Below are 18,416 nucleotides of genomic sequence, written 5' to 3'. Positions count from 1 at the left end.
AACTTAAAGAACTATGGGTAGGTGTTAATATAAGAAAGTTTTATAAAATTTTTTTGCTTTTTCGTGTCAAATTTACATGTACCATGTTGCCAATTTTGTGAATTTGTGATTTTTCTCTTTTTTTAGAGAAGCATATTATTTCAACTTCTTTGTTATAAATGACTGAAAAAATACATATCTAAGAAATTTGAAAAGAAGAAATTGATATGGGATGTACATGCATCTGGTAAAATCATTTCTTGTACCCCTCACCTATTTTCTCAACATTTTGGCTAATGAGACTGACTTGACTGGTTATAAAATTTGAAAATTTTATTACTCAAAAACTGCTTATTGTAAATACACAATTTGTTCACAGAGTTAAGTTTGATTATTATTATTTTTTAAATTCATTGATATTTTCCACTTGTATCACATGTTTTGGAAATAATTCCAAAACGAGATTTCAACGAGACTGAAACGTCAGAAGAATACATCCTTAAATGCTTTGTTAGAATACAAATGTTAAACAGTCATATTTTAACTTTATGTTGCCGATTCAAGAATGTATAATCTTACTCACGATTTGCAATTAAATATTTTTGTTTGAAAGAAGATACAGTTTGGGATTCGTTTGGCCTTGTTAATTCTCCATTTATAAAATGCATGATAGTATATAACTTCTTTCAGGTTTTCAAACTTCAAAAGAAGAAAACTTTCAGAAGTCTTGAATATTAGCACATTCTACCAAAATAACAACAGTTTCTCGTCATTTACTGAGTTTACTGTCTCTTGACGGGTATATAACATGTATAATGCATTAAAACAGTATATCATGAAATAAAACAACAATATATATGAAGTAAAAATTAAATATAAAGCCAATGATTCTTTAAATCAGGGATAGTTAGATGTTCATTTGATTAAAGTTTTAATATGGAACTAGCTCGTACTACTCCTCGTAATGCGTACATGTAGAAATTGACTTTTTTTTTAAAATGAAACATTTTGAGCACACAAAACATATTAGTTCATCCGTGTAAGCAAATAAAATATGAGAATTTTTATGAATTGTAGGATTTGTTTTTAAGATCTATATATATCTTTTAAGTCATATAATCTATAGAGCTTTCACATAGCAGAATATTTATGCTATTTTACATACAAGGCCATAGAGACAGAAAACGGTTTTTGACTTTATTTCCTTCTTTTGAACCTTCAACATGTGCATAAAGAAGTCCTTTTTGTAAAACCTAAAAATGAAAAAATAAAAATCCGTTATATTACATCACTTCTGTGTTGACATGAATTATCAATGATATGGTCAGAGTTATAATTCAACTGTTTGTAAAAATTTGGATTCTTCGAAATACTAAGGATTTTCTACCCAAGAATTAGATTACCTTTTAATGTATTTGACAAGAAAATTCGGAATTTCGGTTCATAAATGCTCTTCAACTTCGTACTTTATTTGGCCCTGTTAACTCTTTTGATTCGAGAGTTACTAATGAGTCTTTTTATTCTGGGTATCTATGATAAGCTTTTATAAATTGAGTAAGTAAAATATTTCAGCCTTATTGAATGTTCATCGTTATTCAACTCTAGAAAATAACTCAGTAATTGATTTACCATGAAGAGTATGGTGAAGAATACCAGCTTTTATATTTCTGAATACCAAATTAAAAAAACCCCAAAACATTACTTTTATAAAACGCAAGTCATGATCTTGTAGCGGATCACTTTTGAATTAACAGACAATAATAAAACCATTTAATCAAACGTGTTAAAATATGCATAACTCACCTCATACTCTTTCTTGAAATCTTCGCCTTTTTGTTTTTCATGTACAGCCGCCTTCAGATCTCCAATCATTATCTTGTATTTAGAAACGCTTAGTACATTACTGTACACGTTCACATCATCGTTTTTGACTTTTTGTGATTCAGTTTCCCCGTTCTCTGTCAAGGAAGTAGTAACATCTTCTGCTTTTGCTATACTATTTATATTAGCGTAGTTATGTTCACTACTGTTTTTCTTGCTTGTATCTATATAAAATGTTAAATGAATAGTTCTCATTCATCAGGTTATGTACATGTAACAATTCTTTGATAAGACTTCATTATACATGTTATACAATGGATATGTTAAGGTCTCTTTTAAAACCAACAGACACTAACAAAATCATTTAAATCCAGTTACTAATACCAAGAACGAATAGGATCGTAACGTGAATAATAAACGTTGAAATTCTTTTTACAATATACAACATAACCATAACAGACATGAACCACAAACAGGATGGTGCCCCGGTATATATCATGCTCGATATATCCTGGTATCTATGATGAGTTTATTTATGCATACTTCACAACCATGGGTGTGATTAACGGAACAAGAGTTTTACATTGAATGCACTACAGTATTCATGGTTATCAAATGCAAATGATTAGTGTTTTGTGGTTCAAGGTGAAGATAGTAAGATTTAAAAGTGAATTATTATGTGTTTGCTCACCGAATGCAGTCTCAGTTCTTGATGATTTCCGGTGTAATTTTCTATCTTTTGTCGATATTAACCTGCGTCTGTTAATAAAAAAAAACCCAAATGAACTATAAGTATTGGTGAAGTTGTGAATGTCAAGGAATAATGGAAAAACATACGCCTGCCATAAATTCATAGAAACGTAGAGATGGAAAAGACAATTGATAAAACTGTTCCTGACAATGTAAATATCGTCTCAATAAATGGTTGAGCTGTTTTGTCAAAATATTTTTTATATTTATAACATACCATTAGTAAAAGACACTTAAGGTAAGTTATTATGTCAATAGCAATGTTATGCTCACGTTAAATGAAACACTTGTAAAATGTCACCCGTAAAGTTTTGCACACACGTAAATATTGTCAAGAAATTTCAGAGGATACAACATAATTAAGATAGGAAGCCAAAGTATAATTTGAATTTAAATTTCCAAACTCATATACAGGATCAATATTCTACGAAATCATTTCTGTCTTTGTTTCTTTTCCAAATTTTAAGATGGTATCATTCCCTTTTTGAAATAAAAAAGACATGTCTATGCATTCAAGTATGAGGAACAAATTACCTAAAGTATACCTAGCCATGAATAAATTCTAATTCAATTGTCAATATACATTAAACTAAAGGTTTTCAAATAAGCAACGTTTTGTCTCGAAAGGACCTGATGGAAGTATGTACAATGTATTGTGCTAGGCGAAAACTTTAGTTTTGTTCTTAAATGAACAAGGATTGTACATATATATTATTGAATACTAGTTTGATAATGAAATCCTTGTGTAATAACATAAACGGTTACAATTTTATGGTACCTGATGCCATTCTGACAATTAATGTCTCTCCAAGAATGCTTGAGTACAAAATAATAAAAAATCCGAAACATATTACAAACATTGATTCATTGTTGGTTGCCCATCGTCCAGTGGCAAATATTTCATACATGTTCAGGACAAAATAAACTAACAATAAAGACCTATATATATACAATAGGTAGGTCTTGTAACAGAGGCCACTGGAAACCGAGGGTATATTGTATATTGACAGAAATGTTGCCTTGCAACAGGCCACCTAAGGACCCCTCAAAGAGTTTTTACAAGGGTTGTTAACGTGCAGAGAGCTTGGCACTCTCTCTACACGAGGCATTGGATTTTATCGACCCCAGTCTGACCGGACGTGGCTGCGTACTTGATACATCCCGCACTGCAAACATTGAAGAGCTGATAAAACCAAAAAGTACATAAATACGATTAGATAAATTCCAACGGTTAATATTCTTCTATGAATCGAATATATAAACGACGTAGAAAGTTTACTAGAATGACACCCGAATTTGACCCGATTTGAAAGCATGTATTCAAGAAACTGTGTGGTATGTTGCATATTATGTACAATATTTTTAACTATAGAGTATACGTTATAATGTTTAATCAATTAATTAAGAAAATAACAATTAAAAATAATATTACTAAGAATCGTCTTATGTTTTGCAAAAGTTATACGTACTTTGGCTGGTAGAATGGTACATGGAAAAAGAAAATAAACAAGTTTTAAAAGATGGACTAATTCTATTTAAATATCCTTTGTCAAAACATATGAATAATTATACGATACTAGCATTCACTGCATCCGATATATATGACGCCAATTAGATATTTACATAGTTGATCGAGAAAACACATAACCTTATACAAAACATTAACGAGTTGATATTACCAAAAAGGGACAAAAGCATACCCAGAAGGGGCACATGGAAACTTGACTGAAAATATTCCTTAAAAGATACAAAAGATATCAAAGGGACAATCAAAATCTATGTCTGGAAGAGAACAGACAAAACCATGACAGCAGTTTAAATAAACTGAACTGTTACCCTTTGGAACTAACATTCTACTATCAGAGGTATCGATCTGGGTAATTAATCTAACGGTACTACGATTACTGTACTTTAAGATGTCACTTGATTTATTTATGTTCATTATGTTCATTATGGAGTACTGAACATCGGAAAAGTACTGTTTCCTATATTTTTTAAGTCAAGTTTAAAATATCAAATCAATGAAATTGGACAGTTACTATTTTTCGTTTGAGCTAGTTTATAGCACTCATATATAGTTGTGACCGTATATAAACACAATACATTTGTTTCTTTAAATAAATCTTTATAGTCAATATGTTATGTTGGGTTTTTATAGGTCCATTTATTCATGGGATCTGTTTGATATAATGAAGTTTCAACTGGTCAATAACTAAAGAAATAAGAATTGAAACATTTTAGTCGACTGGATACCTACATTGCTGCCTATAATGCTCATGAAGAGCGATACCAACTGATCTGATTCTAAATAAATAGCAATTCTTTTAAATTGCAATCCCAATATCAAGAAATGCACTTTAAACGTATGAAATTTATAAAGCGTTGTCTTTATTTTGTTCAAAGAAAATAATGATGAATAAACCCGATACTGTTCCACGAGGTTTTGCATCTTGTCTATCGACTTCAAGACAGTACTTTGAACAATAACAATAATAAATGATTGATGTTAGTAATAAATGCTTTTCAACGGAAAAGTAGGATATCTTTAAAGAACAATACAGCTAACCTGTAAATGATGAATACCACAACTATAAGCAGAATAAGTATGACTGCAGCAGCACTTCCACCGATTGCGGCAGCATAAGGAGGATCTTCCTTTTGTAATTCAGATATCGCTTAAAAATAAAGTAAATAGTCAGTCACTTGAACATTTTGAAGCAAAAAAAAAAAAAAAAACAACCCAAAAATGTCAAGCCATTTACACAGATGATTGATTTGCGGTGAATGAAAAATAGCAATAATTTTGCAGCGTCCAAAGTCTAAAATACTTCCATCTTCAGCGATAAATTTGTTCACCCATACTTAATGTACTGTGAACATACATTTGATATACAGACATTGGTTACTGTGGCAGCATTTCAATATTGACGACTTCAAGTATAAACCACCTGATCGCACCCGTGAAGTGTCCCATTAATATAAATTTATAACTCTTGACATTAACATTGCCACAACACATTTCTACAAAATGTGTTAGCCGAAGCGCCAAAATACCATGAGCCAGAATCCGTAAGCAGAAAAATACAACTACACGTATGGATTCATACAAGAATTATGCCAGATAAAAGGCAAAACCTACAAAGAAAGACATATTTATCATTTTCAAGTGTTAAATAACGTTAGTTCGTTGATAAAAATCGTAATAAAAACTCTTAATTGGTCTTTGAACACTCGTATAACAAAGTTCATTTATTTCCCTGTGTTGACCTATTTCCATGACAGATTTGGTATTATCCACATAGGGAAATCCCCAAATGATATCATTTTTGTTTATATATCGCATTAAAATCCGGACAAAATATGTAACTTACCACTAACATTGCATACGCGAATACCATACAATTCTTAAATGTAACCCTTTTGATGGTGATTTATGTTTTCAGATTTTGAGAGGAAAAGCCGTGAAATTAAAATTAACATTTTGTTTTCATATGTACTAATACAGCTCGAGTATCCTGACTTTTTGTCAAATTATACCTAAAAAAGAAGACCTTATTTTAAGTTTAAATGCTTTTTAAGTTGTCATTTAAATACACACAAATCCATAAAACCAAAAACAAATCCACATTATTTTCATCAAACGTAAAATAACATACAAGTAACTAAGATTGGACCAGAAAAGAATGCCGATTGTTTTAGTACTGTTTTAGAAAAGAGGTAGAGCCAAAGTCCCAATATTTGCCTACTGAAAGGGGTTAAATCCATTGGATGTTGAACGTGTACTGATTAATTTTTAAGTGTTTAATACATGATTTTTAATAAGTTGTTATTGCCTTTGCACTAGCTGTCAGTAGCTGTAACTACTCTCAGGTCTATATTTTGTGTCTTTTTTGTTGTGACAACAAACAATAGAGCATCACGTCCTTTTAAAATGGTTCAGAATATATTGCATACAGAAAAAAGAAGCAGTATTATTGAAAATTTAGAATGTATGGCAAGCCTTTAATACTCTGGTAAAATATGAATATGAATCGAATTAATGAAGGGCAAAAAGCATAGAATTAATGCACAGCAAACAACAATAAATGAGCTATGTAACTTAAAAATAACGACGACCACATGAAGATCAATTTCCTACCTTCTTCGCATGATTCGCCATGCCACCCCTTTTGGCATCCACCAGATGGACATTTTCCTGTAAACCGACTGCATGGCCCAGTTAAACAATAACACTTCCATGTGCAGTTATTACCAAAATACCAATCGTCACAGGCTACAAAATAGCAAATATAAAGTATCTTAATAAAACAATAGCTATTCTTGCTAAAAAAGCCATTTGAAATGTAATTTTTTTTACCATTTTCTGTATTTTCAAATGTGCACGTACCAGATGCTACTTCAGTCAACATCAACCGTAATTACCATCATGGAAAAGGTAAATCATAAAATAGATCTTACATGATTGTGTATGATATTCGTCAGAAGTTACTTCAACAAGTAGAAGTGTAAAATTATGCATGTGTATAATATTGAAGAGATTATGTTATAGAGGAAAAAGATGTTCACCAGCATTGAACTGACAGAACGGTAATATAAAACTGAATATATTTCTACATGCTACCTATGGTATGCGGGTCTCAAGAATATCATGTCAACCAATAGACACATCAAGTTAGCAGTAAGTTCGAGTGAGGTTCTTAAAGTAATGTCTGTATTTGATACCGGGCCTGAAATTTTCAATAGGAGGTAATGTCGAGCAGTGTTGACATTGGCAAAGTGGACAAACTTGACAATTTTAGTAGCAAGGATCTAACACACAGTAGTTTCATATAAGGAACTTTCGTGTAATATTTGATAAAAAGAAGGAAAGAGTTCTCAGGAAGATTTTTTTTAAATATTTAGCGGTTGATAAAATTCAACATTACATGTACATTTCTTATGGAACTTCCCAATTATCACTTTCCCATTTCTCTGCAGTAACATACCCTCTGCTCCGTCGTATGGTGTGTACATATCTCAATTGATACGTTATTCTCGTGCATGTTCACACTATACTGACTTCATATACAGGAGTGTGCTTCTTACGCAGAAACTGCTCCAACAGAGTTATGAGGAGGAAAGATTAAAAATGACACTCCGTAAATTTTATGGACACCATCACGAATTGGTTGATCTATACGATGTGTCTGTGTCTAAACTAACTAATGACATTTCTACCACCTCTTAGATTGTGGTTTAACATCTATGTCGTCTGTCTGCAAAGTACCGAACGTGACCTATTCCCGAATATGACTGTTATACCGAGAGTGAATTTACATTGCTATACGACGTGTCTCGGTATTTTGTACATCCAACATTCATGTATTTATTTTTTGATGTTTTTTGTTATGGTTTCGGTTGAATAATGTGTTATGTCGTATTGTTTGTTGTCTAAATAATTATAAAATTGCCTTTCAATACCATCATTGTCATATTCCCAAATATGACTGTTATACTGAATGTGAATTTGCATTGCTGTGCGGCGTGTCTCGGTGTTTTGTACATCCAACATTCATTGATTTATTTTGATGTTTCTGTTATGGTTTCGTTTGGATAATCTGTTATGTCTTATCGTTTGTAGTCCAAATAATTATAAAATTGCCTTTCCATACCATCATTGTCATGAAAATTGTTTGGACGAATATTGTGAAAATAATTGTATAAAGTTCGAGATTGCATGCTAGTTACGTAAGCGCGTCACATTTTTGATATCCTGTGGTGTTTTTTGTTGTTGGAATATGTTCGTTGTTGTTCTGTGGTTTGCATGTTATGTCGACTATTATATTATTTGTTTGTGCGTTTCTCTGTTATGAATGTTCTTGCGTGTGTTTGTGCTGTATTTCTGTCACGTAGCGTTTTAACGATCTTTTTTAACATTGTCATAAAGCGGGAGGTTTGGCATGCTTGAAACCAGGTTCAACCCACCATTTTGTCTTAAAATATCCTGTACCTAGTCAGAAATATGGCAGATGTTATCAAATAGTTCGTTTCTATGTGTGTTGGCGTTTGTCTTTGTTGAACTTCGGTGTTCCTGTTGTTCCTTTGTTTTCCTCTTAAAATCCTGTAACCCGGATATGTTTTCTCTTAATCGATTTATGACTTTTGAACACTGGTATACTACTGTTGCCTTTATTTATGTCCAACACAATATTGTTTTACAAATCGGACAATATCTTTAAAGTATCGTTAATTACCTTTCTATCAGAATGTATTTTTATTTTTAAGCTATGCTTATGATGATATGTTGATGAAGAAACACAGCTTGCATTTACAATATTATTAATATCGATTAAAGCATTGAATGGAAAATCTGAAATAGTATTCATATCAGACAGCCTTATGTTTTTGGGGAATGGAAACAAAGAGTTTTTTTTATTATTATTTAGAAAATAACAATTAAAAACGTTTTTGAAATAACAAATATTTAAAAATTAATTCTGATTTTCCTTGACCGTTCGAAAAAAGTCGAAAGAGTTACTGTATGAGAATGGAAAAGGGATTTAAAAAGGTTCGATGTACTGAAATACAGAAAGACGTAACAGAAGAAATACATATTGAAAACTAACCAAAGATACACGGCTTACAATTTACCAATCCGGACGCGCGCGTCGTCTACATCAAACTCATCAGTGGCACTTGAACCAAAACGATGGAAAGGTCAAATCAAATACGGAGTTGAATGGAATTAAAACTGAAAATTATAAGAATACCATATTGTACGTACTGTTGTTGCAGTATTCATCAAACAAATAACCAGGTTCACATCCAGTGGTATTATAACATAATCCATTGATGGCTTCACAACTGTGTGATATACATCCATCACATGAACGATTACAGTTTCGTCCAAAATTACCGTCATTACATCCTGAAATGTTCGTTATATTAGTCCAAATTAGTATTTGTTCTCTTTTGTTCAAGTCAAAGTAAACCAACTCTTTGTCTTCGACTAATAACTTTGAATACCCGATCGAAATCTTTCTTCTGTCGAAGTATATATTAAGGAATAGATTTAGACTTTCAATGATTTAGATCATCTTATACATGTATTTTTTTTATAAAATAAGGCACACACTTGTTCTTGCTAAGTTGTAATGACATGCCATCTACAATGTTATATATCGATAAAAGTCGGCGGAGATATTTGGAATTAGAAGTTAATATGTGGTTCCTATGATCTTATTCATGACAGTAAATTCGATTGCAAATCTAAAAGTATGCCAGGTCAAACAAATGATTATGTCTGTAATATGCCATAAATATATTTGTTAAGTCGAACAAGTGAAAACCAATTTCCTACCTTCTTCACATGATTGGCCTTGCCATCCCTTTTGACAACCACCAATAGGACACTTTCCTGTAAACATGTTGCATGGCTCATTCAAACAATTACAATTCCTTGTACAGTTTGTACCGAAATACCAATCATCGCAGGCTATAAAATAGAAATTTTATTAAAGTATATCAATGTTAAAACCGCTTTTCGAAATACCACTTGCTACATTATATAGTTTATATATGTAAATTGATTTTTAACGCTCGTGCATGTTCATTTAATATGAGGGTGTACTTCTGACACAGCAACTGCTTCAACATGATTATTAAGAAAAAAGACTGAAATCGACAAAGCATTTTTATAAATGATATATGGTCACCATAACCGAAACGATGTTCTTGTGTTAACACATGAGCGACATGTGTTCGCGGTCTTATACATGCATCTTAATACCAGAATAGTTTTTTGATATGCAAATGTACCTATTGAATCCATTGCCTATTTAGACATTTTAACTGAATGAGGATTCGCTTGATGAGTGATACATGCAAATCAAGTGATGCTTACCATGATGACGAACCTGGGTTCTCACCGTTTGAAGTTCATGCAATTTCCCTAAGGTATTTAGAAAACAAGATTTGTTAATCGAAATTTAATATGCGAGATTTGAACATCAGTGTACTACTGTTGCCTCTTACTTGATGACATGAAAAAGATGAAATGAAAAATAGAGAAATTTTTATTTGTATATTTTTCTGCAGTTAACAATCTGCATTTAGATAATTACACTCTGCTTGTGTATGTAACTGGTCGGGATATAGATCAACGAAAAGAAACTCAAATTATTGATTTCTGTTATTAAAAGTTCTACATGATGGATGTTTATTTTGAGGATTTAGTTATTTGAAATCAATAAACATCATATTTGTATGCATTTTTATGATATTTTCAGTGACGAAATATTGACCAAGTGATAGTAAAACAACATGATCTTTCCAATTTCATACATAAATATTTTACTGAGTAGATGCTAGTCTCATCAAAAGCAGCAATCATATTGGTTCATTGTGTTCTATAATTATCAAGTATGAAATTTTCTTCATATTTTCCGTAAACTGTGTCATAAAAAACTAGCTGCATTGCTTGACCTTTTTTGTAGGCAGCACGGAATTGCCACTTATAATTAAGATCATCGGTTATACTTGGTGTCTAGCATTTTCCAAAACTCAACATTTAGTTCCGCTGTTCGATGCAATATTGTTTGACCAATCGACCCTTTCGTAACACAATATTGAAGTATTGTTTTAGAAATCTCTCTGTTATAAATCATTTTGTTTTTACGCTATACGTTAGAGGATCTGTTGAAAGGCACCAACAACAATATAAGCAAGCCTTCAGTGGGGAAATCACAAATCTGAATCCAAAGAACATTGCATACAATATGAATATTATTCTTAAGAAAATCGTTAATTATATTAATCATATAAAGTTATATTAAGCTTGGGCTTATCTGACATCAAGTTCATATTGAAGACCTTATTATTGGGAATGGCAGCAAAAAGTTTTTGTAATTTCAAAAACATGGAAAAAGAAAAACAACAAAATGTTGTAAAATCGTGCATAGAGAAATATTCTACAACTTATCTTCTTTTCCTCGACCATTCTAAGAAGTGGATAGTGAAACGTCTTACAACGAAAGTATAACGACGTAGACAGATTGATGGACTGACATACAGGAAAGTGAAAGAGAAATAATGTATAACACCATATTGTACTTACTGTTGTTGCAGTATTCCTCAACGTAATAACCTGGCTCACAGCCAGTGGTGTTATAACATAATCCATTAGTGGCTTCGCAACTATTTGATAAACATCCATCACATGAACGATTACAGTTTCGTCCGAAACGACCATTATTACATCCTGAAATGTTCGTTAATTTTGACTAAATAAGTATTGTTCAATTCAATTAGACCAAATCTTTGTCTTAGACTTATTACTTTAATTACCCGCTCAAATCGTCTGACATTTTCTGTCTTCTTTTCACAATATATTGCATATGTACATCCTCTTGTGAAACATGCATACGTTATACTGTTTACATCATTGAAATAAAAAATGATCATTTGTTTGACACGTTTTCAATTATGTATTCATAAAACCATTAATAGCGTCAAGTGTTTTCAAAACTAACGCATTGATACTTTATAGTTAATGTTCAAAAATTCAATTAAACTTGTTTCAAACTCGTTTATGGCTCGGTGTTGTGAAATTTTTGGTCAAATAATGACAGTATTTGTTATATTTTTATGGGGCCATTTTGGTCGTAACACACTACACTATTGAACGATAGGAGATAAATCCTTCATTAAAATATCCAATATTGCATTTTAAATATTCCATACGGAAGTTACATGGTCGATGGACAAATACTTATAATTAGTATGATTATTTGCGACATCGTAGAACTGTAGAAAATTCTAAAGTAATAACTTAATTTGGTTATTGAGCATACATTAAGTGTTTTTATTTTGAATTTAAAGGAAGTTTAATTGAAGAAAGATCTGCAAAAAGTTTTTGGATGAAGTAAAATGGAAAAATGTAATACTGCTTTCATTAGTTAATCGCACCCTTTTTCAGTTGTATTCGACAACCAATTTTGAAGACATGACGCACCTGAACGCATTCAATAAATTTGCACCTGATCATTATCTTATCTATTTAAACACATTTTGTAGATATCATGCCATTTAATTCGGTCACGAAATAATTCCTTAACATTCTTTTTTTTAATTGCTTTTACAAAAAAATAATAATCTATCGGACTTACCTAGTTTGTGGATTAATTTTGGATTAACATTGACATTGTACAAAAGTCATATTTGTTGTTGTTGAAAAAGCCTTTCTTCTGTTCCTTCCCATACATTTTTACACTGTTAAGTTCATTTCATTTCATATTTGGCAACGATGAGTGTTGTACAAAGATGTAATTGATCAATGAACAGTGTGGGTATTATAAGGCAAGAGTGCATTTGAACTGTGCAGTATGTCTGAGATAGTTATTGCACAACTGACATGCCTCAGATTATAGTACAGCAAGATTGTACCAAAATTTTGTCATGTCTTAAACTTTTGTGTTGACATGAAATATCAACGATATGATCATTTTCTACAGATTTACTGTATATTAAGTGTTGAATTATTCGAAATATTACAGTCAGGATTCTACTTCATCAAAATTATATCCCCACGACGCAACTTATTTTTTTTTTCAAAATGGAAACCATTGTAGGGATGACGCGCTGTAAAATTAGCTCCTGAAAACCGGTTAATTTATCCACAAAGCATCATGACCATTCTTACATGACAGTTTGTTTTAAAAGACAAATGTATCTACTAGCTATTAAGCATCACGTAATGTAGTTTTATGCCATTTGTCAACTTTAAACTATTGTCTGATCGGTTGTCAGGGAGAATTTTCGAAAGTTTAAAAACATTTTCAGAGATTGACGACGAATTATCCTAGATAAAACACACAAAAAAGGAAGTGCCCGACTTTCTCTTTTTGATGAGATTATTGCCAATTTTTAGGGTTTTATTCTCAAAAAAAAACTGTTGCCACGGTCAGAGATGCAAATTAATATTTCAAAAAGATCAATCATTTAACTTTTTATTTTTAAATTTATGCTGAGCACACAAAAGATCTACATGTATATGCACCTGCCATAATCGACGGTTTTGTGAAAATTTGTCTTTATTTGAAAATTTGTCGAAGCGCAATACTACAAATGACTATGAACACGTATATAAGATGCAAAAAATCATAAATCATTCACCTAAATTAAACTTTAAAAGCCCATAGAAACAGATGTAAACATTTCAAATATACACAACTTGACCATTAATACCTTCTATAATAGGCAGTTGTATTCTTTTCTATAATTTCAACTGGATATCAGCCTGATTAAGGTTATTGTACTCCTTTGCCGTTTTTTTTTGGTATTTAACATGATTAAAGCTTAACAACTTATTATTTGTTTTGTCCTACCAACTTTTTTGTAATCAGGGAAAAGAAAAAGTTTATATAATCTAATTGATATTATGATATGATTTATATTGAATATTGTAATTATGTTTTAAGTTTTTCATTGTTTATTCATGTGTTAATTTAATTTGATTTTTATCAGGGATCATTTCTCGATCCTAATATTTTATCTCTAAAAAAATTGCAAATCTGAAAAGAAATGGTATATGTATAGATTTCTATTTGGTCACATATGCATGTATCAACATTTATTATCGATTATCATTTTCCATTGGAATAACATTTTACTTGCGGTGAAGAATTTAATAGATTTATTTCCCTCTAAACATTTTAACGCATATATTTTTAAATGGTAAAAGGTTTAGTTTAATTTGTAGCCAATTTCAAAAGAAATCTTTAGATAACGCAAAATTCCGTCTGATAAAATCAGTTAAGATATTGCTTTCAATTTTTCTGATGCGAATCTTTTTGCCCAAACATTTGAAGTTTCATTTAATTTAAATAACTGCCAATATTAAATCATCTTCATACCTCTCTCTTGATAAATTTTTAATTTAGTCGATCGTTTTTAACGTTTTGTTTTTCCGTCTTTGTTTATTGGTTTTATTGAGGTACATAGTCTTGCGGTGCTGGTTGGAAATGTCAATAGATAAATAGTAAAATGCTTACAGTACAAATAAAGCAATCAAACAATGTGTCTTAGATTTCCACAATAAATATATATTTGAAAAAGATTGAATTTGAAGAGCTTTATCTTACATAAATTTAATTGGTTGAATTAATTATTCATGACTTTTTCGCTTACTGCGACAAAAATAACCAACTTACTTTGGTCACATGATTCACCATGCCATCCTTTTTTACAACCTTCAATTGGACATATTCCATCTGTTTTGTTGCATGTTTCGACTAGACAGTTACATTCCATTGAACAATTTTTACCAAAATACCAATTGTCACATTCTGATAGACGAAAAAATATAGTTTTCAATCATAAATGATAATTATATATACCATATGATATGTTATCGAAAGTCTGTTTGAAACATAAATACCCCCCCCCCCCCCCCCCCCCCCCCCCCGACTCAATGACGGGTAAATCAAGGAATGATGAAACAGCAACTTGAAATTAGGTAAAGAACGTAGCCGATCCGGTCTTCTATATACCATACCTACATTGGTTTTATTTATCAACAATGATGCAACATCAACTTATCCAAGCAAAATTGTTGCTTGCCACATGTCTTACAAACATAACAATGCCCAAAATAACGTTCCCCGTTTTTGTGTAATAACATTAGACAAGTTTCTTGATCAAACTTAGACTGTAATGAACTGTTATTCGAGATGAGTTTGTATAATGGTCATAAAATGTCTTTCTTGACATCAACTTCTAGTTAACATTAAGTCTTGAAATTGTGTCTGCAGAGGTCTGCTTTCTTTTACAAGAAAACATTTCTTGCATTTAATTGAAATTCAAACAGAGTCTCCTAATTCAAGTCAAGTCCATTTCGGCATCGGGTTGTGCTCCATAAGCAAAATTGATACAGTACGGGGAAGAAGGTCTAAAATCGACATTAGTTCTGCAGTCATAATCAAGTGAGAAACGTTTTTTTTTTTTGTCTTAAGATATTAGATACTAATAATTGTCTTATCTATTAATTTACTTATTATTCATGCAATTTCAACGTTTGTGTAAAAGTTAAAAAGGATCCGTATAGAACTCAATGCATACACTGTGGTAATAAATGTCGATGGTGAAAAATGTGCAAACACTCGAAATGCATTCTGTTAACATTTTCTTTATCAGCATTGCTATGTTCTTAAGAGAGTTTATTACAACATACAACACGCATTAAGAGTCTTTAGATGACTTTACTATGAAACCGGTATTTGGTGTTTACAGGGTCGGCTTACGCAGTGTATATTACAATGAGCTAATCAAGGAAATATTTTTTGTACAGAAAGACTTGTAACGATTAGATAGTAAATAATATAATACAGGATAGAAAAATCAGCTGGCCAATCATAAATCTTCAAAAATTCATGACTATTCAAAGGGGAATAATTCAATAACCTATTACTTGCTTTTTAGCAAAACTAAAACTACAAAATTTTAAAATCAATTCTTTATATTGAAATTTTGTAACTGTGCCTAAATGTAATATTCATACGAAAAAATATTAAGAAAACCAATATTGTATGAAGGGATTTTTTATCAATTCTTTTCATCAAACTTAATAGGAAGAACGAGCGTCGTGAAATGGGTTTACGTCAAGGTGAAAATGCATCTCCTGCTTTTTTTCTGTATATCTGAATGATTTGAAAGCATTTATAGAAGAGTTAGATACAAAAGTCTAGCAGTCACTAAGTACTGACCTACAAATTGAAATTGGTTTATATTTGAAGATTTTCCTACTTTTATGCGATAATGATACTATTTTATTAGCAGATAGTAACACTGTACCACAAAATATGCTAAACTTTGTCATATATTGTAACACATGGCAATTAAAGATTAATGTTGATACAACAAAAGATCTGGTTTTTAAACGGTAGATATCAAAGTTTCTGAAATTGAGATTGTTAAAAATTATAAATATTTTGGAATATTTTACACAAAAAGTGGTTCATTTCCACAAAGTAGAAACAGTAATACTTACGAGACCAAGGAATAAAGACACTTCAGAGACCAGGGAATAAAGTCTATGTTTTATATCTTGAAGAAGAGTAGAATTGATAATCTATGTATTAAATGTCAACACGATTTTTTGATAAGGATGATGTACCTATTTTATTTTATATGGGTCCAAGATTTGTGGGGTTTAAATTTTGGAATTATTAGAGCGGGTGCACCTAAAATTTTGCAGACCCATTTTACATTTGAAGCAACCAATCACAGACTGTATAGTTTCTGATATATTTGGCATTTTACCAGTTTTTCTTTATGCAAAAGTTCGTATGATAACTTTCTGGGGCTGAATTATAAAAAAAGGTAAAGAGTTAACAATTTCTGATCATCTTTATGATTTATCATTTATAAACTTAAATAACAATGATTTTGAAAGTAAATGGTTTATTTATATAAAAAATGTTTAGATAACTGTATGATATCAAATATATTGGATATGCAGTTTGCTGACAAATGGGTTTAAAATATTTTGAACAAAAACTTAAAGATCAGTTCACACAACTATGTTTGTCACAAAAAGATAGTTTACATAAATGCATATGTTACAGAATTTAAAGACTTATTTGAAATTTAAGAAGTATCTCAACGTACTAACTAATAGTTTATCATTTGTATACTGCAAACAACTGTTATACAAATGGGAGGTTTATTTAGCTATAAATCAGGTTTAACCCACCATTTTCTTCGGAAAATGCTTGTACCAAAACAGGAATATGACAAATCAAACGTTATCAATCAATGCATATGGAACACGTGAAAAACAACTGCAATATTCCTAACTTGGTACATGTACATGTATTTTCCGAAGAAATGTTGGTTTAAATCTGGTGTATAGCTAGCTAAACCTCCAACTTGTATGGCAGTTGTTTAAAGTTCCGTTATATTGAAAAATTGGAAGAGCAACCCAAACAAACATCATAGGTCAATGTGACAATAATTGGGACCCACCAGCCAAAACTGTGTAAACATACATCACAGACACACAACTGAACTGGCTAAAAAAAATCAAACAAACATACAGCATGTACAGATTAATCTAACAGAGACGCAAAAAAAAAAAAAATAGAACAGTTTATAATATTCAAAGCCATGTAATTTTTATTTCCGGTTCAGGCTGTTTCAGTTTAGTGAATATATGACCAATCCGTCAAGTTTCAATACAACTTAAAACTTACCTAATAGTTGGGCATCAGACAATCATGAAACACTTATAATCACTTGCGGTATCTTTTTCTGAAATAAGTGTTTTCATCTCGTTGACGTAAATTGCTCAAGCACATGTATATCACAATTTTAATACCGCACTTTACGTACCTTTATTGCAATATTTCATGTATTCATAACCAGGGTTACAGACCGTTGTGTTATCACATAAACCATCAACATGATCACACATATGAGATAAACATCCTCCACAAAACTCCGAACAGTTGGTCCCAAATTGACCTTTACGACATTCTGAAAATTGATGAAATGTAAAATCAGTACATATAAAAAAAGAGCATGTTTTCAAGTCATGGAACACTACATTTTCCGGGTTTTTACAATATTTAAATCTTTCCATTTCATATTTGTTTTTTTTCATATCATTTATTTTATATAAGTTCTCGAAATACCGTTAGGTCAAGTTACAGTATATAGGCTATGTCATAGTCGGTGACCATTTGATTATTTCATATCATTAAAACGGAAATTTATGAATCAACAACATATAGTTTTTTAAGAAAAATCTATGTATTTGAAATCGGAGATTTGATGGTATAAAGACAAATTTAAGAACGATTTTCGCTTATTTTATGTGCTTTCTATACAAA

The 18,416-nt window shown here is 31.1% G+C and overlaps 1 protein-coding gene across 1 annotated transcript in view; it reads right to left on the bottom strand.

Annotated features, from left to right (window-relative positions):
* LOC127738025 (receptor-type tyrosine-protein phosphatase epsilon-like) overlaps positions 1 to 18,416 on the bottom strand; it is a 264,382-nt gene that overhangs the window by 227,054 nt on the left and 18,912 nt on the right. Inside the window, exons 5-13 of the mRNA XM_052249048.1 lie at positions 14,739 to 14,873; positions 11,645 to 11,788; positions 9,890 to 10,024; positions 9,314 to 9,457; positions 6,689 to 6,823; positions 5,117 to 5,225; positions 2,492 to 2,559; positions 1,783 to 2,024; positions 1,145 to 1,232 (exon numbers count right to left, since the gene is read on the bottom strand). Coding sequence (XP_052105008.1) covers positions 1,145 to 1,232; positions 1,783 to 2,024; positions 2,492 to 2,559; positions 5,117 to 5,225; positions 6,689 to 6,823; positions 9,314 to 9,457; positions 9,890 to 10,024; positions 11,645 to 11,788; positions 14,739 to 14,873 — 1,200 coding nt within the window. The remainder of the gene's footprint in view (positions 1 to 1,144; positions 1,233 to 1,782; positions 2,025 to 2,491; positions 2,560 to 5,116; positions 5,226 to 6,688; positions 6,824 to 9,313; positions 9,458 to 9,889; positions 10,025 to 11,644; positions 11,789 to 14,738; positions 14,874 to 18,416) is intronic.

This window comes from Mytilus californianus, unplaced genomic scaffold (assembly GCF_021869535.1).
Source record: "Mytilus californianus isolate M0D057914Y unplaced genomic scaffold, xbMytCali1.0.p SCAF_1, whole genome shotgun sequence".
NCBI classification, from domain to species: domain Eukaryota; kingdom Metazoa; phylum Mollusca; class Bivalvia; order Mytilida; family Mytilidae; genus Mytilus; species Mytilus californianus.
The sequence above is the reverse complement of the archived record's forward strand: the minus strand, read 5'-3'. Positions and strand labels throughout refer to the sequence as shown.